This window comes from Schistocerca americana, chromosome 2, assembly GCF_021461395.2.
Source record: "Schistocerca americana isolate TAMUIC-IGC-003095 chromosome 2, iqSchAmer2.1, whole genome shotgun sequence".
Classification (NCBI taxonomy): domain Eukaryota; kingdom Metazoa; phylum Arthropoda; class Insecta; order Orthoptera; family Acrididae; genus Schistocerca; species Schistocerca americana.
Window position 1 is genome coordinate 833069133 of NC_060120.1, and position 25051 is coordinate 833094183.

The 25051-nt window shown below is 40.1% G+C and overlaps 2 protein-coding genes across 4 annotated transcripts in view; one reads left to right on the forward strand and one right to left on the reverse strand.

The window, feature by feature from the left end:
* Positions 1-11375, forward strand: part of LOC124595490 — a 73860-nt gene extending 62485 nt beyond the window's left edge. The window contains exon 3 of the mRNA XM_047134253.1: positions 9475-11375. Within this exon, the coding sequence (XP_046990209.1) occupies positions 9475-9815 (341 nt within the window). The 3' untranslated portion in view covers positions 9816-11375. The remainder of the gene's footprint in view (positions 1-9474) is intronic.
* The window catches only part of LOC124595488 (RING finger protein 17), a 485726-nt gene that overhangs the window by 258825 nt on the left and 201850 nt on the right, over positions 1-25051 (reverse strand). The gene's annotated exons all lie outside the window — the stretch shown is intronic.

The window sequence follows — 25051 nt, forward strand, 5'->3', positions numbered from 1 at the left end:
TTATACATCACATCTACCGATGTCCATCCCTTTTGAATAATTCCTTCGTGATGCGTCTTTTTTTGTCTAGAAGCAGAGGTCCCCTTCGGTGGGATCGCCTTTTTCAAATCATCTGTACGGTGATGTAGGTTAAGGTCCCAGGTATCACATCTTGCAGCCATTCATCCCGGTGGGCCCTCGTTTGCGATTAATTGTTGAAAAAATTATGGAATTTCACATGATGCTATGCAGCTTTGAAAAAGGAACATTTAACAGACTGGTTGCACTGCGTAATAGTTAAGACACAGGCGTTGCAAGCATAGGGTTATTGCTGCGAATAGTGTCAAGTGGTTATAAAATTTTTATTCAATTAATTGGGTTAAATGTAATTACTTTGTACTGCGTTGTCACATTTCAATCGTTGTATTAATTGTCTCATCTGCTCTCATTTTTATTTTTATCATTCTTGTTTCACTTGGAATCTTTGTTGTTGTGATTTTAATTATATTTTTGCATTAACTAAGAATTAATTCTTAAGTTTTATCATCCTTTATTTTTGTTCATGTTATTGCATCCACTGTTTCCGTTCCTCATTCTGCTCGAATTTCGTCTTATTTATAATATCTTATTTCGTTTAAATATTCATCTGCATTATTTTGTCCGTAATGCAATAAGATATTGTTTTAAATGTTTGTATGACGATTACCAGCCAAAAATTGTATATCCTATAACGAGAAATGCATTTTAAAACTACTGCACAGTCCATACAAAACATTGTCCTTTTACCTACACATCGACAATTTCAAATATTTAAATATTATGATGGATAAATAAAAATCAGTAAATTCACATTCATTAAGATTCCAAGCGGAAAAAGAACAATTGGAAGAGATAATGAGAGCAACTGAAGAGGTTGATACGCTGATTAAAATTATGTGAAACAGGAACAGAAACAAAAAAACTAGATTTAACCCAAGTAATTGAATAAAATTAATGACCAAAGTCATTTCGATAAAGTTTTTAAAATAAATGTCGAAGCACCTGATGAGATTCGAATGCCAAAACTTTCGCATGTGATTATATCATGATTTGATATTGTATCATTACACAGGTCATAACGTGACGAGATAGTAAGCTTTCTTCGCTCTACGAAAAACATCTTCCACTGTCCGTGACTAATGCAATTAAAACAGACTACTATGTGAACAACACAAATGATCTAGAAAATCTTCCAGAAACGTACTGACAGAATTTGTTTCCACCTTTAACGTAAATGATGGAAAAATATATTCATTACAAACCTTTAAGCACAACGTCTCCAGTGGAGCAGCTATGATTTTGATCTGTTAGGTAGGTTTCTCATGGTTTCCCTGTTTCATTTTGGGTGAATGCAGGCTAATTGTCTCAACTCGCAGCCCACAAATCATCCCCTTTCGGCTGAGCAACTGCGCCGCCTCTAACACGTTATATCTCGATGGAACCTTTAACTTTAAAGGTTGTTTTCTTTCAACACAGGTACCAGCGGCAAGTACTGAAAAATAGTTGTTCAAAGTCAACGACACGAGGCAAAATTGCCCATCAAAAGCTGTTGAAGACAGCTACACGAACGATTACAGATTCGTGCGCGTTTTAGAGGAAGTATCTTTAATTGTTGGAAACATGCGCCACTACACAAGCGATAACGGAAAATATCATATGCATGCCATAACAGATTAAGACAATGAGGTTTCCATTCATAACGAATCGTGGGGGGGGGGGGGGGGGGGGGGTAGAGACATTACGTAGCTGATGTTTATCAAATCCACAAGACAGCGAAGTTAGTTACATCAACATTTAATATGTAGAGCCGCGCAACGAGATTAAAAGAAAATACGAAATGGTAATATTTCCTTTGCTATACACAGCCTTAGCTACAGACATTTCATTACGACTCCACAAATAGAGCCTTAAATTTGTCCGTTGTGAAAACTGATTCGACCACCTGAATAGCGCTTTGTTCATTTGCTGTGCAAGCCGCGACGAATTGCTGTAGAAGTCGTCTTTATTTTTTTATTTATTTTCGCTAAGGGACAGAACTAACAGAAACAGATAACGTGGCGAATTTGCATGTAATGTGTACAGCTGAATAAGTCGATGGTGGGCAAATGAGACACGACAGCAAGGATAGTGGTATCAGAATATAACGAGAATCCGCTGCTTGACAGTATTCCATATAAGAATTGAATGAGTGTGCTTATTAAGCAGCAATTTCGGTGAAAACTCGCAACTTTTGTGGCACTGGACTAGAATTCAGGTTTAGCAAACACACAATTTCTTTTCTATCAAGTGGAATGACACTGAAATGTTCTGATTAAACAAATGATCGTGAGTGAGTACAACACTAAAAATTGTTAAAAATTAAAAATTAAAATTCAAAAGGCGAGTCACTGTTTGATTATGAGAGAAGCACTGTCGCATTAAAAGGTGACTAACGTTTAAATGTCACTAGCTGCGACTGTGCTCAATTTTTAATAACGGACCGTACGCTACCTCTTTCTCGCACACTTTGTTTTTCAATTATTGGTATACATCCCAAGTAACCGAATGAAAATTTGTTCTCTGGAGGCCCGTATAAATACTTCGTGGAATTAAATTTATGGTGGACAATTCGTAGCCAACTGAGGAGAGAGAACGCAGGAACTAAGATCCCATACTTCTCCTATAACTACGCCATGGCAACTGGACTATGACCTCTCGATTGCAACTTGTCTTCTTGACGCCGTTGTAACCCACTTGTATCTCGAGGACACGATTCTCATGCTGCCACCAGTGCTCTGGAACTTCCGGAACTGCAACGAACGGATCTTTCACTTTCGTAGATTACCTTAAAATTGTTTACTAATATCAAAAACACAAATCGCATTACACGAATGATAGTAATAAGAGGCAGATAGGGAGAAAGGAAGATTAGGATTTAACGTGCAGTCGACACAGAGATCATTAGTGACGATGTAGAAACTAGGATTGGGGAAATCATGAAGTACAAGGTCGGTCGTGACCTTTGCAAAGGGACCATTCCTGCATTTGCTTTAAACGACCTACAACTGGGTGTCCACTTCCACCTACCGCGACCAAAATACCATAGTGCACAATGCGAAACTTACGGCTAATGATATGCGTAAATGGCATTGATTTGCAGTGAGTAGTTTTGGCTACAAAGTGAAATATACGGACACACACCCAGACACAAAGCACTGAGGCCGATGACTTCCAATTTATACGATTTCAGAGGCAAGTAATCTAACAATCAAATGATTTATAAACACTAACTTGTTTAATTTTAAATGGTGTCCGCAGTGTGGGTGTGCAGGGGTCGCTAGGGACAGGAGTGGTGCAGAGTAAGAATGCTTTGTAACAAGTGCCTACCATCAATGTGGGCAGCTAGCTTTCTTTTCTGAGGAGGAATTATAGGTAGCATTCCCGCTGCACTGAGTGTTGCTCCAACTTCATATAAAGTTTCTACAAAAAATTAAATACAATTTATCTTTCGTAATTTTAAAAATAAAAATGTTCCAAAACAACTCTTTTTCTTTCTAACGTTTAGTTGGGCGCTAATGTTGATGATAGTGGGAGGAAGGAGTGAGCGGGCTAGCTGGTATCTGAATGCACTCACGGGTAATGATCTGAGAAAGGATGGGAACCACTAGTTTAGATTAATCTGCTGCATAAAAATGCTTTAGGAAGCTAATGGGGGAAGGAATTCTTTTTTAGCTTTAAATTCCAACGTCTGGTAGGATAACAACCGTACGACTCTAGTAACTCTTGGGTAGTGAATATCTTTCATAATACTTCCAAAACACATCTTCAATTCAAAAACCTGCTTTCACATAACATGGTAGTCCAGAATCAACTTCCCTTTAACAGAAATTTAATACGTTCAACTGCACTAGATTCTTGAAGTCTTACAGACAAGCACGTTCACCTACCGGCAAAGTAATCGCCAAAACGCATTTGATTTACCTTGGCAGTACAACAAAACTTTCCCAGCTAATATGTGCACTCAAGGAAAACAACTTTCCGCCTATTTCCTGTATTTTCCAGTTAACCTACTTTCACGTGGGATTAGAATTACATAGGATTATCGTTCCCTTGCCTCAACATTTTCTCTTCGAACAAACTGTATACTGCAAAAGAGAAATATTTGCTAGCTTCCAGCATGCTGGAGTATCTGTGGGTCAGCAACTTCTATTAATCAGTACAACAAAGAACCAGTCCAAAGTTGTAAACTTTCTTTTTTTTTATTCACTCGATGAATAGTTTCGTGCCGAGACCCATTATTAAGTCATCGCAACATAGTCAAAAATGGTAGTGCCGAAGATGTTACCTGTATGCGCTGTACATGTTCGTTGTACATTTTTGACTATGTTACGATGATTTGAAAATGGGTCTCAGCCCGAAACTAGTCATCGAGTGCATTAAAAAAAAGTCAAAATTTGCAACTTTGGACTGGTTTATCGTTGTACTGAAAAGAGAAATAATTTTTTCTATTCCTACACGTCGTATACATGGAGTAAATATTTGCAAGGATTTCTTCCAAACTACAATTTCGGGGAGATGGGGGGAGGGGGGGGGGAGAGAGAGAGAGAGAGAGAGAGAGAGAGAGAGAGAGAGAGAGAGAGGGGGGGGGGGGACTAACACACTCGAATGGATTTTTATTCACGTACAGTGAAGACGGAAGAAACAACATGGGATTATTTCGCGTTTTGTGTACAAAGCTACTGCAATACCAAAGAAACTTACTCGCTATCTTGGGAAATCCGCTGAAAAAGTGAACACGAATAGCAACACCGGCTATATTAAAGTACAATAAGGCTAGGACACAATTTCGTGTACTTCCACAAGAAGACTATCACCTTGGCAACAATTTAAGTACACCCAAAGGACATGTAAAAAGCTATTGCATTTCCTGCAGTGAGTGACGTCTCACTTACCGACAAAAATTAAGGCAAGGTAACCAATGTCCGTATGAACCATCATCCGATTATGTTCAGAGGCACCAGATAACGCGCTTATAAACTTTAAAATGCCGATCGATCGCCTATGTGTTAATGAGTGATTCTTCATGGAGCGAAATGAACTTACAAATTCTATGAAGTAAAGAAGTATTGCAAACTCTGGTCTACTGATAAAATGTAAGCCGTACTCATGACGACTTTTTTTTTTTTTTTGCACTTTAAGAACTTAGGATGTTGAACGGGTCCGATTATACGCCAATAAATCTTTAAAAAACCGCATCAGCAATGTGAAGCTGTAGCGCGGCGATTTAATGACTTAAAAGGGAACCCGGACAACTATGACTGCTTTCCATTCACAGTGTTACGTCGAAATAAAGACGGGCAACATTTAACACAGATTTCAAAATGAATTTCCTGCTTCTACGGGAACTTTCACACAACAATCATAAGATAATTACAAATCAAGGTAAGTGGCGTAATTTTCATCTCTGTACTCGTACAGTATGAAATGAAGCTGGCAAAAACAGCCATTATTGAGGTCACTTGCATGGAAAAGTGATCTGCAAAGTACAGATGTAGATAAATTTCATTAGAGCACCCAACAAGATGGCGAGTTATAATTGCGGTTAATCTGGAAACATTTTTAGTCGGAATAATTACACGTTACATTGTTAAGTTTCAGGATGTACAACAGTCAACGGCTTTTATAACGAACTGCAGTAATGTAAAGAAGTCATAGTTTGAACACAATGGTTTCTCGGTATGGTATTTTGGGATGTGGTTACGTCCTCAGCCCGCTCTGACTTAAGAACCACCTCATCTCCTATCCATTCCTAAGGAACTCAACAGTTATCACCTGAAATCCGAACGACGGGTTAACTAAAATTTTTTCCTCGGGAAGTGTTTCCAATGGAGGAGGTCACATTAAGTTGGTATTATCCTTGGTTCTAGATCTACGTAAGCCTCAAAGTCACAAACAATTGTCAACTGACAAGGCGCATCTAATACATGGCATCTAAATAAGGAAGTTTCGACGTATTCAGTACGAAGCTTGATCAGGAGTTTGACGCTATACTCAAATTCGTTTTCGTCCGATTTTATTGTAGTGGCTGCTTCGTAGTGAGCAGATGGCCGGACTTCTAACACTATGAAAACTCTATCCTTTTGTTGCACTTGCTACCTCTCCCTTCTTACAAGATGTGTCAGAAGAAACTTCTAACGTCGGTGAAGCTTTCTCTTGCCATGCGTTGTATCCAAGGGTGCATCGTGAATTTATCAGAAAGAAAGGTAGTGTAGTCACGCACGGTCCAGCACGTAACGATGGGGCGGAAATTTTGCGATAGGACTTAATACCGCGAAGGTCTCCGCTTCTTGCAGCAACATGCCAGAATTCTATGAGTCATCGACTTAAAAGTTGCGGAAACGTATCTGAAGCAACGCTGAAAGTAAGCTGTTCTGTTTGAATGGCTTCCCACGGCGCTCTGATACACTTCACTATCTTCAATGCTCACCCATCCATCGGAAGACAGTGTAAATGAGAACTCATATTTTCAAAACCTTTTTAAATTTCAATATAATCTTCTTTAACATTCTACACTTCGTACAGTGACATTCCATAACATTGTTGTGTTCCTGTGGATATGCTGATACTCGTCTACAGCTGCAGTCGTTTGTTGGTTGAACACAATACGCTGACCTGCAAAGAAGACTGAGTTTTTAAGGGAGTAAAATTGTATTGATAAATTTTTTCCTACTTGGCAGGTCTCTTTTTTCCGAATTTTCGCAACCAGATCCGTTAGAAGGTTAGGATAATATTCCCTAATTATTATTTTACCTTTTGAAGGGAGTTACTTCACTCCTTTCGCAACTACAAACACATGTGTAGTGACTTTTGTCATCGCCGTCTTCTTAGTCTTCTCTGGAACTGAAGAACCGACTTCTGTCTCCTGCTCCGACTGCTGTTTTGATTCTGATGTGCAGTGATGAATTCAAATTTCATTCACTGTCACTCGCATACCGACGCAGAAAATCACTTGTAATTTTATAAAAATGCGCCAAACGCTGTTCAGAAGATGTAAGAATTAGTTTCTGACGCGCCGTGCGATAGCGCGACACCTATCTAGCACAAAGCTTCCTCACACTAAAACGTAGTCGACAAGTTCTTTTAAAATTCCTTCAATTTGGAAATTGATTTGGATTCTTCACGTACCTTCGTTTACGGAGCATCCAAGCTAATATCGTACATGTCTTCAACTATGCCCAGTGTGGTTGCACTTTTCGAATGATCTTAATGTGGATCATTTAGGACACGTGCGCGCCCTTGTTTAAATTCGGGAGCCAATTTTTTTACGGTGGAAATTGAAAGAGAAGTTTCACCATAAACATTTATTAATCTCGAACGAATTTCTGATGGCATCAAAGCTTCTTTTAGGAAAATCTTTTTCATTGGACGGTATTGGATTTCCTTTATTTCTGATATTTCACACACCGTGTCTAATTTAAACAGCTGCTTGCCGCTAATTGCTGAACGTAAATACTTGCAATGTCACACAGAGCCTACCGAAAGTAGTACCAACCTCCCGGGGAAAAACATATCACTCGCCTAATGCTGCGATATACATGGGCGAGGCTTAGAAATTTTTAGGCCACACTTGTATTTTTTTTTAGGCCACACTTGTATTTTTTATGTAAGTACCACAGTAGTAACGAAATTCGTGGAATCACATTACACTCTTACACATTTCACAGGACCTTCGAATTTCACCCTTCTATGAACTTTTGTAATCCGCAGCGGGTGTTCATGTTATCATCCTTGGTTTATGTACTGCCACTTAGTCCTCGGAGCCTTTCGAAAGGCCGCAATACGGAGTACTACAGTAAAAGAAGTGACACATAAGTGTTATTTTACATCCAGTTTCATGTTTACTTAACCTAAATGAGTAGACCGAAATCATGGTACAAAAAACGCCCCCAAAACACCACAGAACCACCTCCGGCCTCAACTACACCCTCCACACATTTTGCCTTACTCGTGAAAGTGCCCTACCGATTGAGCCATCCAAGTACGAATCAGGACCCGCCGACACTCCGTAACTTCCACTCTTGCCCTGCATTCCTAACTTCACAGAAGTTCTCCTGAATACCTTGCGGGGGGTTGGACTCGTAGATGAAAGGATATTAAGGAGAAACGGCTTAGCCACAGCCTATGGGATTGCTTCGTTTCTTCCTGGAGCACTAGTCCCGTAAGGTATGCAGGAGAACTTCTGTGAATTCTGGAAGGTAGGAGAAGAGGTCCTGGCGGAACTTAAGCTGTGATGGTGGTTCGTGAATCGTGTTTCGATCGGTCGTCGGCAGAGCACTTCCCAAGAAAAGCGAAGTCCCAGGTGCGAGTCGCGATCCGGCACACAGTTTTAATCTGACACGTTTCAAATCAGCAGACAGTGCACTGCATGATAAAAACTGATTCTGGAAATCCCTGTCAGGTTTTCAAACCGGTTGTCATTGGTAAGTGGTGATATTCGTCTTCTGTCCGTCTCGTCTTCGGTCCCTGTCGGTCTGAACCTTTCTACGGCCATACGCCCTGTTACATGCCTATGAGAGTGGTGCACCATCCCATGTAGACAGGTTGGAGAGTCCGCAATGATGTATCGACAAATCTGACAACTTCATTATGGTATGGACATTGATTCCAAACACTACAGCTCCTTTCTGGCTTTCTGTCACGTCTCTACGTCTACTTAGTTCTAATGTATTAATTCCATACAACTGGCACATGCACACCACTTCACTGGCGTAACTTGTGTCAGTTGCAGAAGCACTCATAACTGCCGAGTACCAGTTGTACATTAACAACGGCGCTCCGAAATGACCAGTGTCAGCCTCAAGAATAAAATCGCCATAGAGGAGTTGATGTTAGTAGGTAGTCAAGGAGAGTTCTAGATTTAAAAGTCCATTTAAATCTAGAAGTCGGCTGGTGTGGCCAAGCGGTTCTAGGCGCTTCAGTCTGGAACCGCGTGACCGCTACGGTCGCAGGTTCAAATCCTGCCTCGGGCATGGATGTGTGTGATGTCCTTAGGTTGGTTAGGTTTAATTAGTTCTTAGTTCTAGGCGACTGATGACCTCAGAAGTTAAGTCGCATAGTGCTCAGAGCCATTTGAACCTTTTTAAATCTAGAACTCTCCCTGCATCCCTATTGACACCTATTTATTGTCAGACAGTGTGATCTTGGGTCATTTTATTTCGCTCTCAAACCGAAGATGTTAAAATACTGTGTCTTATTTCCCGTCCAACACAATTACACTGTTTACTTATGTGTACTGTAAGTCCCTTAGCATACAGAGGTATCAAAATGGCCCGTACGTCCTATCAGTCTTCTGACCCCAACGATGTCAATGGAAAGTTTGTTAGTGACGCTCTACCTTCCCATTAAAACATTTTCGCTTAGCTACATGATGTTCGTACCACAACATTTGATACCAGCGATTTTTCTTCTTGCCCGCAGGTCGTCCAGGCACTGACTACCCCATCTTGGGCTTGGTGCCGTACACTAACTTCTACTGTGATGACCAGCCGTTCCCTGGGTTCTTCGCCGACGTGGAGACGCGGTGCCAAGCTTGGCACTACTGCGACGTGGACGGTCGGCAAGCTTCCTTCCTGTGTCCCAACGGCACTCAGTTCCAGCAAGCCGTGCTAGCCTGCGATTGGTGGTTTAACGTGCGCTGCGAACTTAGCCCTAAACTGTACGCCATCAACAGCCGGCTGTACGGCAAGCCTCGTGCCGAGAGCCCCACGCGGCCGCACCGCTTCATCACTAAGGAGCTACTCGAGAATATCTTCGTCTAGCATTCTCGTAGCAGCGCGAGTTTTCTCGCTTCGCGAAGTAAATAATAAACTATAAATGTTGTTTGTTATACAACACAGTTCGTTGTGGCTTGTACCGTCTAGTTCATTTCTACAGGCGGTTAATACATGGGTAGATGAGGCCTCTACCAAACATACAACAAAATTTCTGAGCAATGCAATGTAGTGGGAGCAGTGAGCAGTAAATCAACGTTGCAGTCCAGAGTATAGGGAAAAAGTGTTCACTGACATCAACAGGTTGTACTTGAACAGTAGAGCAGTGCGTCTTCATGATGTTCTTAGCTTTGTAATGCTAGACATGAAGCCCTGTTTCTGCAGAAAAGTGCAGTGTGACCACAATCCACCATGCCAAATAAGTGTAGACGATTACCTTTATGTGACTGGAGCCTGGGTTCGAACACTAAAAACGAACTTATCAAGTAATTTAATGTGTTCAGTAACAGAGACCAGCCTTGACATAAAATTTTGTTTGAGAACACATTCTCAGTTGTAGCAATAATTACTTCACCATTTACTACAGTTTAGTGACTTAACCAAACTGATATTCAGGGTTTCTAGTAGTAAAGACTCGTGTTTAAAGTGCCGTAAATAGGTATCAACTCCTGTGTGTAAAATCAGACAGTGACATAATACGAAATAGTTTCCTCAAGTGCAGTGTGTTCCTGGTAACGAAGTAGCCTTGAACAGCGTTACATTTCGCTCGGCAATTGGCAAAGATATTTATGCACTAAGAGCAAAGGAAGCGCTTAACACTAAGTATCACATATGATAGTCCATATTATTTTTCTTTCCAGAGGTATGCGAAACATTGTACACCTAGGCCATCTGGGCACACTGCGCCTTAAATAATTCGCAATTTATCATTGTACTTCCCGTACACACTTCATTTGGCAGAGTTATATTCACGTGGACGCCGGTATAAGCTGACAGCGTATTCAAACGATGCTGATACGAATCATCTTTTAATCGCGACATTACGTTACTACAATGTACAAACATCGAATCTAATCTTGTACAACTCATTTACACAGCTTGAAAGGTAAAATGCTATTCATCCTGAATTTCAGGTGGAGGAAGAGAAATATTTTTGCTCAGGTAGAAGGGACCGTACAATCCAATTGATATTTCTATACTTTTTTGGCAAGGCAGTGTGAGTATCTCACTATTCAATTACAGATCTGGACAGTATCTGCGGCCTCGAAAAGGTGGTTGATGCCATATGTACTTTTCTTAAACAAAATGTGCTCTTCTTGTCATGAAGTGAAAACAGACCTACGCTCAACTGACTTACGAAAGTAATGTAGCAGATGTCTTTTAAGGAAGTCCCGAAGATACCGTCACGTCGTTTTATTTCAAAGTACAAACTGCTTAAGAAGATTTAAGACTTATTTTCTAGAGGTTTAAAAATCCTGATTTACAGGGCCATTTCATAAGGTCTTCTATGTTTTTAATTATTACCAAACTGTACATAAAAATCTAACTAATACTCTGTGTTTTCATTTAGGCAATATTTGCGTGACAATAAAGATGGTTTACTACGTTCTTCCGCTTTTAAATATTTAATAATGAGTTACAATAATTATATTCAATTACCTACAGACTGTCATATGTTTGTTACTTATGTATAAATAACATACAGCTCTAAGATGGATCCGCACATTAATAAAAACAAAAATACGTAAAGACGTTGTCCCGTAATACGAAATGTCATTTCATGTTTTGATCCCTCTTTATGAAAATTATAAACACCAAAGTTCCCTGTAATTTACAACGTTATCATCAATGTGCTAAAGTAGTTACTGAATCCAAACCATTCATGATTTTAATAAACGAACTTACTACAAATAAAGTCATTTTGTTAAGGCACCAGATATGTAAGGGATACAATAAAAGTACGTAAAGGCGCTCAGTTGTATCAGCAAATGACAGAACAGTCTGTCACCTTGAGAAAATATGCGATTCTCGCTCAGTTATTCGAATTAAATGTGACAGTGCATTACTATATCACGTAGGCAAGCAGAAACTAAACAACCCTGACTAGGACAAGTCCATCAGTCAGAGTCATGTTAAATTTTTTTATAGCTATCCCCTGAGAAATACGAAAGGAAAAAAAAGGAAGGAAGATTAATACCGAGAAAGAGGTTGTTAAGTGACGGAGCATAAACTCTGTTCGGCGAAGGACAGGAACTAAAATCGGTCGTCTCTTTCAAAGGACCCTCCTCTACATGCAGCTTAAGCGATACTGGGAAATTACGGAAAATCTAAATGCGGATCGGCGAAAAAGTGATTTGATACAACGTCCTTCATAATAAACTGAGATGACGGAAGTCATGGGATACCTCCTAACGCCGTGTCGGGGACCCTATTGGCCGATATAGTGCAGCAACTTGACGTGGTATGGATTAAAGTCATTGGATGTCCCCTGCAGAATTACTAACCCATGCTGGCTCTACAGCCGGCCATAATTGTGAAAGTAATGCCGGTGCAAGATGATGTGCACGAACACATCTCTCGCTTATGTCCCATAAAAGTTCGATGGGATTCATGTCGGGCAGAAAAAAGTAGCAGCAGATGCTGCTGCTTTATTCATCCGTAGATCACTTTTTACAAGGATATGGGACATGTCAAAGTATTTACAAGATTAGGCCAATTTAAAATAAGCTAATTCGTATACAGGTACATTTACAGACTTCTAGTTAGAGAAAAACATTAGATTTACTCCTGGTATACAATACTTTCTTTTAAAATAACTTATTAAATAATGTAATGCCACACTGTTCACTCATATCTCACTAGAAGTCACTGCACACATTGTTTCGTAACACTTCTGAAAAACTGAGTCAGCATCCCTCTATAATGAGTGAGGTGCTGAGCTCAGAAAGAGGAGGAGGTGTTAGTGTTGTGCTATGCATAGCTTGGTGGTAAGTATTTAGTTGTTGTTGTTGTTGTGGTCTTCAGTCCTGAGACTGGTTTGATGCAGCTCTCCATGCTACTCTATCCTGTGCAAGCTTCTTCAACTCCCAGTACCTACTGCAACCTACATCCTTCTGAATCTGCTTAGTGTAGTCATCTCTTGGTCTCCCTCTACGATTTTTACCCTCCACGCTGCCCTCCAATGCTAAATTTGTGATCCCTTGATGCCTCAAAACATATCCTACCAACCGATCCCTTCTTCTAGTCAAGTTGTGCCACAAACTTCTCTTCTCCCCAATCCTATTCAATACCTCCTCATTAATTATGTGATCTACCCACCTTATCTTCAGCATTCTTCTGTAGCACCACATTTCGAAAGCTTCTATTCTCTTCTTGTCCAAACTTGTTATCGTCCATGTTTCACTTCCATACATGGCTACACTCCATACAAATACTTTCAGAAACGACTTCCTGACACTTAAATCTATACTCGATGTTAACAAATTTCTCTTCTTCAGAAACGATTTCCTTGCCATTGCCAGTCTGCATTTTATATCCTCTCTACTTCGACCATCATCAGTTATTTTACTCCCTGAGTAGAAAAACTCGTTTACTACTTTAAGTGTCTCATTTCCTAATCTAATCCCCTCAGCATCACCCGATTTAATTTGACTACATTCCATTATCCTCGTTTTGCTTTTGTTGATGTTCATCTTATATCCTCCTTTCAAGACACTGCCCATTCCGTTCAACTGCTCTTCCAAGTCCTTTGCTGTCTCTGACAGAATTACAATGTCATCGGCGAACCTCAAAGTTTTTATTTGTTCTCCATGGATTTTAATACCTACTCCGAATTTTTCTTTTGTTTCCTTTACTGCTTGGTCAATATACAGATTGAATAACATCGGGGAGAGGCTACAACCCTGTCTCACTCCTTTTCCAACCACTGCTTCCCTTTCATGCCCCTCGACTCTTATAACTGCCATCTGGTTTCTGTACAAATTGTAAATAGCCTTTCGCTCCCTGTATTTTACCCCTGCCACCTTCAGAATTGGAAAGAGAGTATTCCGGTTAACGTTGTCAAAAGCTTCCTCTAAGTCCACAAATGCTAGAAACGTAGGTTTGCTTTTTCTTAATCTCTCTTCTAAGGTAAGTCGTAAGGTTAGTATTGCCTCATGTGTTCCAACATTTCTACGGAATCCAAACTGATCTTCCCCGAGGTCCGCTTCTACCAGTTTTTCCATTCGTCTGTAAAGAATTTGCGTTAGTATTTTGCAGCTGTGACTTATTAAACTGACAGTTCGGTAATTTTCACATCTGTCAACACCTGCTTTCTTTGGGATTGGAATTATTATATTCTTCTTGAAGTCTGTGGGTATTTCGCCTGTCTCATACATCTTGCTCACCAGATGGTAGAGTTTTGTCATGACTGGCTCTCCCAAGGCCATCAGTAGTTCTAATGGAATGTTGTCTACTCCCGGGGCCTTGTTTCGACTCAGGTCTTTCAGTGCTCTGTCAAACTCTTCACGCAGTATCTTATCTACCATTTCATCTTCATCTACATCCTCTTCCATTTCCATAATATTATCCTCAAGTACATCGCCCTTGTATAAACCCTCTATATACTCCTTCCACCTTTCTGCCTTCCCTTCTTTGCTTAGAACTGGGTTGCCATCTGAGCTCTTGATATTCATACAAGTGGTTCTCTTCTCTCCAAAGGTCTCTCTAATGTTCCTGTAGGCAGTATCTATCTTACCCCTAGTGAGACAAGCCTCTACATCCCTACATTTGTCCTCTAGCCATCCCTGCTTAGCCATTTTGCACTTCCTGTCGATCTCATTTTTGAGACGTTTGTATTCCTTTTTGCCTGCTTCATTTACTGCATTTTTATATTTTCTCCTTTCATCAATTAAATTCAGTATTTCTTCTGTTACCCAAGGATTTCTATTAGCCCTCGTCTTTTTACCTACTTGATCGTCTGCTGCCTTCACTACTTCATCCCTCAGAGGCACCCATTCTTCTTCTACTGTATTTCTTTCCCCCATTCCTGTCAATTGTTCCCTTATACTCTCCCTGAAACTCTGTACAACCTCTGGTTCTTTCAGTTTATCCAGGTCCCATCTCCTTAAATTCCCGCCTTTTTGCAGTTTCTTCAGTTTCAATCTGCAGTTCATAACTAATAGATTGTGGTCAGAATCCACATCTGCCCCTGGAAATGTCTTACAATTTAAAACCTGGTTCCTAAATCCCTGTCTTACCATTATGTAATCTATCTGATACCTTTTAGTATCTCCAGGATTCTTCCAGGTATACAACCTTCTTTCATGATTCTTGAACCAAGTGCTAGCTATGATTAAGTTATGCTCTGTGCAAAATTCTACAAGGCGGCTTCCTCTTTCATTTCTTCCCCCCAATCCATATTCACCTACTATGTTTCCTTCTCTCCCTTTTCCTACTGACGAATTCCAGTCACCCATGACTATTAAATTTTCGTCTCCCTTCACTACCTGAATAAATTCTTTTATCTCGTCATACATTTCATCAATTTCTTCATCATCTGCAGAGCTAGTTGGCATATAAACTTGTACTACTGTAGTAGGCATGGGCTTTGTGTCTATCTTGGCCACAATAATGCGTTCACTATGCTGTTTGTAGTAGCTAACCCGCACTCCTATTTTTTTATTCATTATTAAACCTACTCCTGCATTACCCCTATTTGATTTTGTATTTATAACCCTGTAATCACCTGACCAAAAGTCTTGTTCCTCCTGCCACCGAACTTCACTAATTCCCACTATATCTAACTTTAACCTATCCATTTCCCTTTTTAAATTTTCTAAACTACCTGCCCGATTAAGGGATCTGACATTCCACGCTCCGATCCGTAGAATGCCAGTTTTCTTTCTCCTGATAACGATGTCCTCTTGAGTAGTCCCCGCCCGGAGATCCGAATGGGGGACTATTTTACCTCCGGAATATTTTACCCAAGAGGACGCCATCATCATTTAATCATACAGTAAAGCTGCATGTTCTCGGGAAAAATTACGGCTGTAGTTTCCCCTTGCTTTAGAGAAAAAGAAAAACGAAGGAAAAAACATAAAGTGAAGGTGTTATGTGGAATGTTGGATGTTTTATAACCATTATTATTATTTATTTGTATAACATTTTTTTACCAAAGCCCTACTCTGTTTTATCTAAGTAATGCTTCAATGTATAAAATGTATAACAGGTACCTTTTAGTTGCCTTTTTAAACAAGTGTATTTTTGCAATTTATTTAATCTCTTTTGGTAAATTAGTGTACAGTTTTATTCCTTGGCAGTAAATGCTGTTTTGAGTTTTATGTTTATTTTTTCTTGGTAAATGTAAGCGAGTCTATCTCTTTTTGCATGGTCATGGATAGAGCTGTTTGTGCAGTAATTACCAATGTTATTTTTGATGTGTACAACTGACTGGTAAATGTATTCACATGGCGCAGTTAAAATCCCCAATGTTTTGAACAGATATTTACAATGAGCTCGACTACTATTTTTGGTTATTATTCTTATGGCTCTTTTCTGTAGTTTGAAAATTGTGTTCATATTTTGTGCATTTGTTCCCAAAACAGAGATATTTTGTTCTTCAAATTTTGGTTGTTGCAAAATTCAAACAAGTCAAAGAATATCCAAATTAAAGATGTTACATATCCAGATATTCACAGTTGTTGCTATTTCTAAGATGATAAAAAAACATCATAATTTACACATAGAAGTCATTTGTAAAATAATAATTTTTGGTAATATTAGAAGTGGCCTTATGAATTGGTTGCAACTATCAAATACTTGTTTGTTTAAGAAAATAAAATTAACTGCGAAAGAACTGTGGTTGCAAACTCTATTTGTTCATTCAACAAGTTTTCAAAAAGGTTCTTCTTTGTGTAACTATGTCTAACTGTTATAGCATATCACGTTTTCTACCATTATTATCTGTGTGGAGTACAGATAGGCTGTTGTGGATGTCATTTACTGTGTGTGTATTCAGGTATAAATTGCTAGCTACTGAGGATTTATCCCAAGTGGTTGAAACTGAAAGTATCAACAAGCTCTAAGTAACATGTGGGAAAATTCTTCCTATTTTGCCCTTATATAATGGAGGGAAAGTGTTGCACTGTAATTCACATATATTAGAGTAGTCTGTTATTGGGGTTATTGTGTCTACTGTGTGAGCCAAGTGGTGTTCAAGTTTGTTGCTGTGGAGAAAGGGATTTTTAAATTTGTATTTCTGAGGAAGTTAGCAATTTTTTGTGATTTGTTTCTCAGTAGGGAATGATTGTGAGTATCCGAGCTGAGCAAGTTATTTTTTCCTACAGTACTCCTATTACTGATGTTGGTTTCTTTTTTTGTCACACACTATGTCAATTCATTATAGGGAGTACCCATTAACAATTGACACAGTGTGCAAAAAATACGTGCTAAAGTCAGTAAGAGAAGCCCTGTAGGATAAACATCAAAATAACACAAATCTTCACAAACATACCACAAATGTCTGCTTAGGGCAGCATCATAATAAGTTGCTAACATATTTAAAAATGCCAATATAAAACTATGTTAGTAAGTGCAGCCATTTCATAACACAAGGACACATTTGATATTTCCACAAATAATTGTTTTGTAAATGACATCTTTGTATTAATAACAATGTAAGATCATGGATAGAGTAGCAGCTGCGTGTAAGTGAAAAATGTGGCATCTTTACACTGGAATATTCTTTGTCTTGAATGAATTCTGTTTACATATGATCTGTGATTGGGAATGTATGTATACAAATATGAGTATGTCTACTCTTATTGTCTTAAAAGCTATGTAATCACTACTGGAAACAGTAAGTAATTTTTTAGTTTTGTCAAAATTGTAGTCACAATGTTCCAGCTTGTAATGTAACTGTATACGCTTAACAAGTTCAGTAGCAACCTTTTTTGAAAGAGAGAGGTGGGGGGTGGGGAGCGGGAGGGAGAGAGGGAGGGAGAGAGGGAGAGGGAGAGGGAGAGGGAGAGGGAGAGAGAGAGAGAGAGAGAGAGAGATTTAGGCTGGTTAAGAACCTGAAAATGAAATGCATTACGTATGGAAATAAAAATAACAATTTGTGTCTGACAGGAATGGGCCACATTAAGATGACATCATTAATTGGTAAGTACTGTTGGTAAATTGTCATGAATACAGTACGCTGCTTTGGGAAGTAAACTGTAGCATGATGAAACACTGTGACCGTGTTAATTGAGATAGGATATCAAAATCTGTAGAAGAAATTGTGACTAACGAATTGAAAGCATGTATCTGTCTAAACACAAGTGCAAGGGCGGAGCTTACAGAAACACAGTGCTCACGAGGAAACTAATTTGTAATAGGTATGTGGGTTGGGTATTTTTCAATAAGCGTGATAGCGTTCCAACTCTATTGGGTGACATTACGAAAACAAATATGTGAAGTCAATACCCAATTACACCTTCCTAACTAGATCACTTTATGGATATGACAGCTTTACAAAGAGTAGTTCACTCAACATCAAGGAAATTTACTTTGTCGTCTAAATTACGACCTGCTAGCACGGGAGACACGAGAGATCTACCTACTGATCCTGCTGAGAGGGGACTTTGGGACACTTTATTTATGAGTAGTTCAATGAAATGACTTGAATGTAAGGATTACAGTATCAGGCAACTGTTCATTTCCATTGTAACCTAATACATTAATTTTAGGAATTGGTGTGAAGTTACTTTTCAGTGTCCTGGAATGAAGTGGCCAACAAAAAGTTCTCAAATTCTAACTCCCCTACATTGCCCACAAGGCATTTAATACTGGCAGACAGATGAACACCTAAGTTCAAATGGCTCTGAGCACTATGGGACTTAACATCTGAGGTCATCAGTCCCCTAGACTTCGAACTACTTAAACCTAACTAATCTAAGAACATCACACACGTCCATGCCGAAGGCAGGATTCGAACCTGTGACCGCAGCAGCAGCGGGGTTCCGGACTGAAGCGCCTAGAACACATAAGTACCCATACATATGCAGTAATGGCTTATAGAGATGAGACACGTCGCAATGCAAGCAGAACACTTTGTTGAATATGGACTTACGCTTTTTCTAGGCGTAGGCACATATTCAACGAAATGTTCAACCTGCACTCACCTCCTTAATGTCGTTAGTCACAAAGGCATCAAAATTTCTCACAACCAATTGCCAAATCTAAAATGAGACGATAGAGACAAAAATATTCGCGACAACTTTTCAAACTGGCAGCAACCTGCAAAATATGTAAAGAGCGGAGTTAACTCAAGATAAGGAAAGTTAACACTAACCCCTCTGCCAATTTTTCTCACACCTGAGCCACTAGTGCAGTCGTCCATTTCCTATAAACGTGGTGTAGCAGAACTTCATTTCACCTTTGTTCTGTAATGCACATCACGTTTCACGCATTTCGCACGATTTCAAAGAAAATCAAATAACAGATTACGACTTTAAATAGTGAAGAACCGCATATGGCTTTTCATTTAGTTAATTGTAGCTACTGTATCCTTGGAGTACCATGAACAACTGCAATTACAATTACTTTTAAAAAAATGACTAAACAGTTTCAGAATTTGGCCAAAAGCGCCAATTTTTTTAGATGGTTTAGGAATGAGCTTACTATGGAAGGAATCCGTAAACTAGTTTCCTGGAACTGCGAGAAACCACGAGCAAGCAGAACGAGGTCGCTCACCGTAACCGTCCTCGTGTGCTCTTGCGCAATATTCTGCTCTCTCAACGAGCGAGGTGGCAGAGTGGTTAACACACTGGACTCGCATTCGGGAAGACGACGGCTCAAACCCGCGTCCGGCTGTTCAGATTTATTTCCCTAAATCGCGTCACGCAAATGCCGGGATGGTTCTTTTGAAATGGTACGGCCAATTTCCTTCCTTATTCACGCCTAATCCGAACTTGTGCTCCGTCTCAAATGACTTCGATGTCGACGGGTTGTTAAACACAGCTCTCCTCCTCCTCCTCTTCTACTTCTGTTCTCTCATGTGGTCAGCAGGGACGCAACTGTGAAGTTTTTCTTTCTATATGGTTAAAATTGGTCAGTCTTCTTATGGTTGGTTGGAAGTCTACATCTCAACAATAAAGAGGCAATTCAAAGGAAACGATGGCTCTAGTAGCAAATGATTTTATCACAGCCGGAACCTCGCGGTTTTGTGAACATACGTCTCCAAACGAGCAACTGATCCTATCGGCGTCGGTGTCAAAATATGACTTTTCTCGTCTTGCAATCCACTACGGAGACTTCATTTCGCGTCATATTTCAGCAGCACAGTTGACCAGCTTTAAACAACCACCAAGTGAACATCAACATTTCGCACAAAATCTAAAACATAAACTAACTGATTTTGGGTTTACGTTAATAATTTATTTTTAACAAGACATATTTCAATAAGCATAAACTGATTTCACAAACAGTGGAGAACTTACCGCGTGCGTGCGTGCGCACAGGGAAGAGACGCTGAGGGAGAGGGGTAGAGGGAGATGATTATTTGGCACACACTGCGAATCTGAGTAATCAATCCTTCGAAAGAGAGCCGCACTAACATGACTGTTGAAATGTGCATTACGATGGGTAAACGTTTCTTTACGATGTACTGGCCATCTACCAATAGCAATTTACTCGCTATTCTTATTAGAAACATCGTATGTCGTCTCAAAATACTGTTTTACCATGTCGTCGACTTTTTACATTTACGCCCACGAAGAATGGTAATGTTAGCAAATAGAAAAGAAATGAAAACACAACAATGATTCCCAACCCGGTGGTAATTACCCCCCTGAAGGGTAAAATGGAGTTTTATAAGCGGTTAAGTTCAGTAGTGTTAGGATCTCGAAACTGAACTATTTTCAAAAGATCATTATTATTATCAGCGCTCTTTCGTATAACTGCAATACTGATTAACATAAGTTCCCAATGATTACATTTTATCTCAAATACTAGCTTTAACGCGTGAGACAATTTGGTGTAGGATAGAGCTTTTGACACAAATGTATGAACATGCATTTTCCTTGTTCCTCACACAGCCACCCTACTGCATACAGAGTTCTTATCATTCATTGTACCACAACAATTGACACATATGTGCTTAAATATCTCATGAAAATGCCTTTAAGAGTTGCGTGTGGTTTCCACAATGGACCAGAAACTACTTCATTATTCACTTCGCTACAATAAGCTTTCTGAGATGACAACACAGCTGTACTGGCTACTACATTGCTGTGCGGCAGTAGTCAGACGCAAAGCACTGGCAGCCTGATGTCTTCCAATTACTACCATTTCATGGGTAAGGAGTCCAGGAATCTAGTGGTACACAAGCAATAGGTGTAGTGTACACCCTTTGACTTGGATGATTTTAAAATGGGGCTGCAGGGTGTGAGTGAAGCAAATGTCACTGGGAAGAATAATGGCGCTGAGGAAGCACCTTTTGTAATAAGTATCTACCATCGATTTGGATAGTAAACTTTCTTTTCGGAGGAGGAGTTGTAGGTAGCACTGTCTCATTGACTATTTAGGGGTTTTAAAGAGACACCTACGAAAAAAATGGTTCAAATGGCTCTGAGCACTGTGGGACCTAACTTCTGAGGTCATCAGTCCCCTAGAACTTAGAACTACTTGAACCTAACTAATCTAAGGACATCACAAATATCCATGCCCGAGGCAGGATTCGAACCTGCGACCGTAGCGGTCGCGTGGTTCCAGACTGTGGCGCCTAGAAACGATCGACCACCTCGGCCGGCTACCTACGAAAAGTAAATATTATTTTCTACAATTTAAAAACTAAAATCGTCCAAAGAAAATTCTTTTTCATTCTAAAGATTAGTTAGGCGCTAATGCTGTTGATGGTGGGGGCAGGGGATTGGGTATAAGACAATACCTAATTGCACTCAGGTGTAATAAATAGTCTCAGTAAGGTTGGGAACCAGTGCAGTACAGGATGATATGAAACATGTCAATGTGAAGCAGTAATTTTAGACTAATGTCTACGAATAAAAAGAATCAAAACAGAAGATGGACAGTTCATTTTATAGATAATTTGATGAATTGTACTTTCGCAGTTGCATAGTCCTATTTCAGGCCCCCTAATGCTCGCTGTCGATTTTACGCATCGTAATTCGTCTATTCCTCTCGGCCGTCAACTTGTTCAGTCATTTATTCACAATTTTCTGCGTCAGCAATTATGCAACACACAACAGGAGAACAAGTAATGGCGAACTAAAAACTTGCTAGTTCTCCTTTAATGGCAACGTTCAAGATGCACGATTGAACACGAAAATTGCTATTAATTTAGCATTGGCGTAAGAGTACGAACGATATCAGTTCGTGAATGAAGATTAAGCTTCAAGCGCCCAACCAATGGCGAGATATTACAGACAGAGCACTGGCTAACATCGGAGAAGCATCTGAAGGAAAATGGATAGTGCCCTATTCACAGTAGACATCCCAGAATTTGACTTAAACGATTTAGGGAAACCATGGAAAATACAAATCTCGATGGTCGGACACAGAGTGGAGCCAGTGTCTTACCACTGCGCCAACACGTATGGTCCGTGTGTGTAGTGTACAGAAAAGGAAAATGTGGGTAACTATGAATAGTTACATAGAAGTTAATTCGAAATATCTTGTTCACAGCTTCAATTTAAAACCTTGTTGTATGATATAAGCTTGATTTGTGTACTTACTTGTAAATCACGTATCCTTATGTGAGGTGCTATGTGACGATCTAGGATCTTCCCTAAACTCACGGCCTTTCTCCAATTTATTGCCGATGAGTAGGACAACGAAGTATTGGAAACTCGCAATCGAAAACCATCAATAGAAGCAACACGCACACAACACAAACGGCACCAACGATGGTGAACATGTTACCTAGAAACGAGTAACAGTCGACGACGATGAGCCTATGAGAATTGCACGGCATTAGCAGTGTTTGCCAGTCTAAAAACATCAGATGGTTGGCGTTGCATCTCTTAAATAGGGCAGACGGGTCTTATTTAAGTCAATTTTCTTATTTCTACTCGTTGCAGCCACAATAAAAATAATCTTTTCCGAGGTTTCCTGATCATAGACGAAGTCACCCAATGTTTTCCAATTTTCCAAATATAGTGAGTTTCATTTGAGTGTGACACACTGTGATATTAATATTAAATGGTTGAGATTCTACTTCTACGGCACAAGAGCATTTCTGAAGATTGTTGTTCTCTTAGAAAGCATCTATATTACTAAAAAGCTGTGAGACAAGAAAGCCTCCACCCCCCCCCCCCCCAACCACAAGTGCATTACCTCAAGACACTCCCCCCCCCCCCCCCTCCCGCATTTGCATTTCCTTATGATTAGAGAACAACAAACTTCATCAGATAACGCCGGCGTCCCTAGGAAGTGTTGCAATAAAAGACAACGGCCAATTCTTCCAATTTACCGGAAAAGCAAGACGAAAAGGCACTGTCACTGTTCGAGCTTACCTTAGTGGCGGCGTAGTATACCAAAGACCCAATAGATGGCGCTGTAAGTTTCGTAGCACACCAAAGAACCAATAGGCAGCTTTTGGCTTATTTTTTATTTTTACCTCGGTGACATAAGTATTTACGGAAGTATACATCAGTGACAGAATTAAGCGCCTTCCCGAATACTAACAAACATTGAATTTACTTGGCTAAGATGCAAGCATTTACTACTTTCGCTTTGTGAATTAAAAACATAACGAAATTACTTGGCTTCTTTAGCCGGCCGAAGTGGCCGTGCGGTTAAAGGCGCTGCAGTCTGGAGCCGCAAGACCGCTGCGGTCGCAGGTTCGAATCCTGTCTCGGGCATGGATGTTTGTGATGTCCTTAGGTTAGTTAGGTTTAACTAGTTCTAAGTTCTAGGGGACTAATGACCTCAGCAGTTGAGTCCCATAGTGCTCAGAGCCATTTGAACCATTTGAACTTGGCTTCTTTCAACTGGTTTCAATCGTATTTGGCTTCTTGGCCAGGAAAACAAATTCATTGACAAAGTCATCTCATTTGGGTACCTTGTTACCAATTGAGATACGGAACCCTAAAAAGTGATTGTAATCAAAGGCCCTACTTTTTTAACTTCCGCTGCGAAGTACGGGCGTATAGCTAGTGCAGCGACATCTTCTCAAAACCCGAGTGAGATAGGCGTATAACATGGACCAACAGAACTGCCAACAACATACAACTAATGAATGCTGACTGCGGCACCTTTACTACTACATCACGAGTAAAAGCCCGATGGAGTGAAGCTCGGCCTGACCTTTCCACAAAAGTTCAAGGACAAGAAAACACCGTTCATTTTAAGAGACTTTAACTGTCACAACTCCCCATGGGGCTACTGAGATACAAATGAGAATGGACATATACGAGGGCAGTGGGCGGAAACAAATAATTTATTCCTTCTTCATGATCCCAAGGTACGATACTCGTACAACAGCAAGACCTGGAAGCGTGAATCTAACCCTGATAATTATTTAGCAGGTAATCACAAAGCTGAACGTCACTTGGACTGGCAGCAGCCAGGAATACACAGGCAAAGCCTGTAACATACCTGGGGGTCTTGTTGAAAAGATCACTGACTTACACACAAATATCCGCGAAGAGGTTGCCGCCAGGATCGTCATCTTGAGAAAACTAGTGAATAGTAATTGGGGAGCAAGACCAATTGTATTAAGAACAACTGCCCCAGCACTTTGCTTTTCCACGGCGGAATATGCATGTCCCGTACGGTCCAGATCCGCACATGCCAAAAAAAAGTCAATACAAGCCAAAAGGATGCATGAAACCCGCGTCACTTGGGAAGCTACATTCAGCGGCAGGAATCCCGGATACCGAAGAACAGGCTTTCTATGCGCCCGAAATCCCTACACGATTCTACCGCAAGAGATTCATAGTACAAAGATAAACACATCAAGCTGCAAGATTTGAAGAACACTGAATCGCATCAGAGCGGGTGTAGTGCCAGCAAAACAAAACTAATTAAATGGGACCTTAAAGAGGAATTAGATAAGAAATGCGACTGTGGTGAAGTCTAGACCACGAAACATCATATCCCAACTGTCCCACGAGGTGTACCCTGGACGACTTACGGCTTGAAAGAAAGAAGCTCTCTGGTCCGATACTGAGCTGAAAAACTTTAAATAAATAAATACTAAAATTCTACTGCGGAACCCTGTACCAGCTGAGCGTAGCGCCAAGAAAAATTCGATTTTCCGTATTTCGCGTAATTATCGACCGAATTTAAAACGCTGTCAA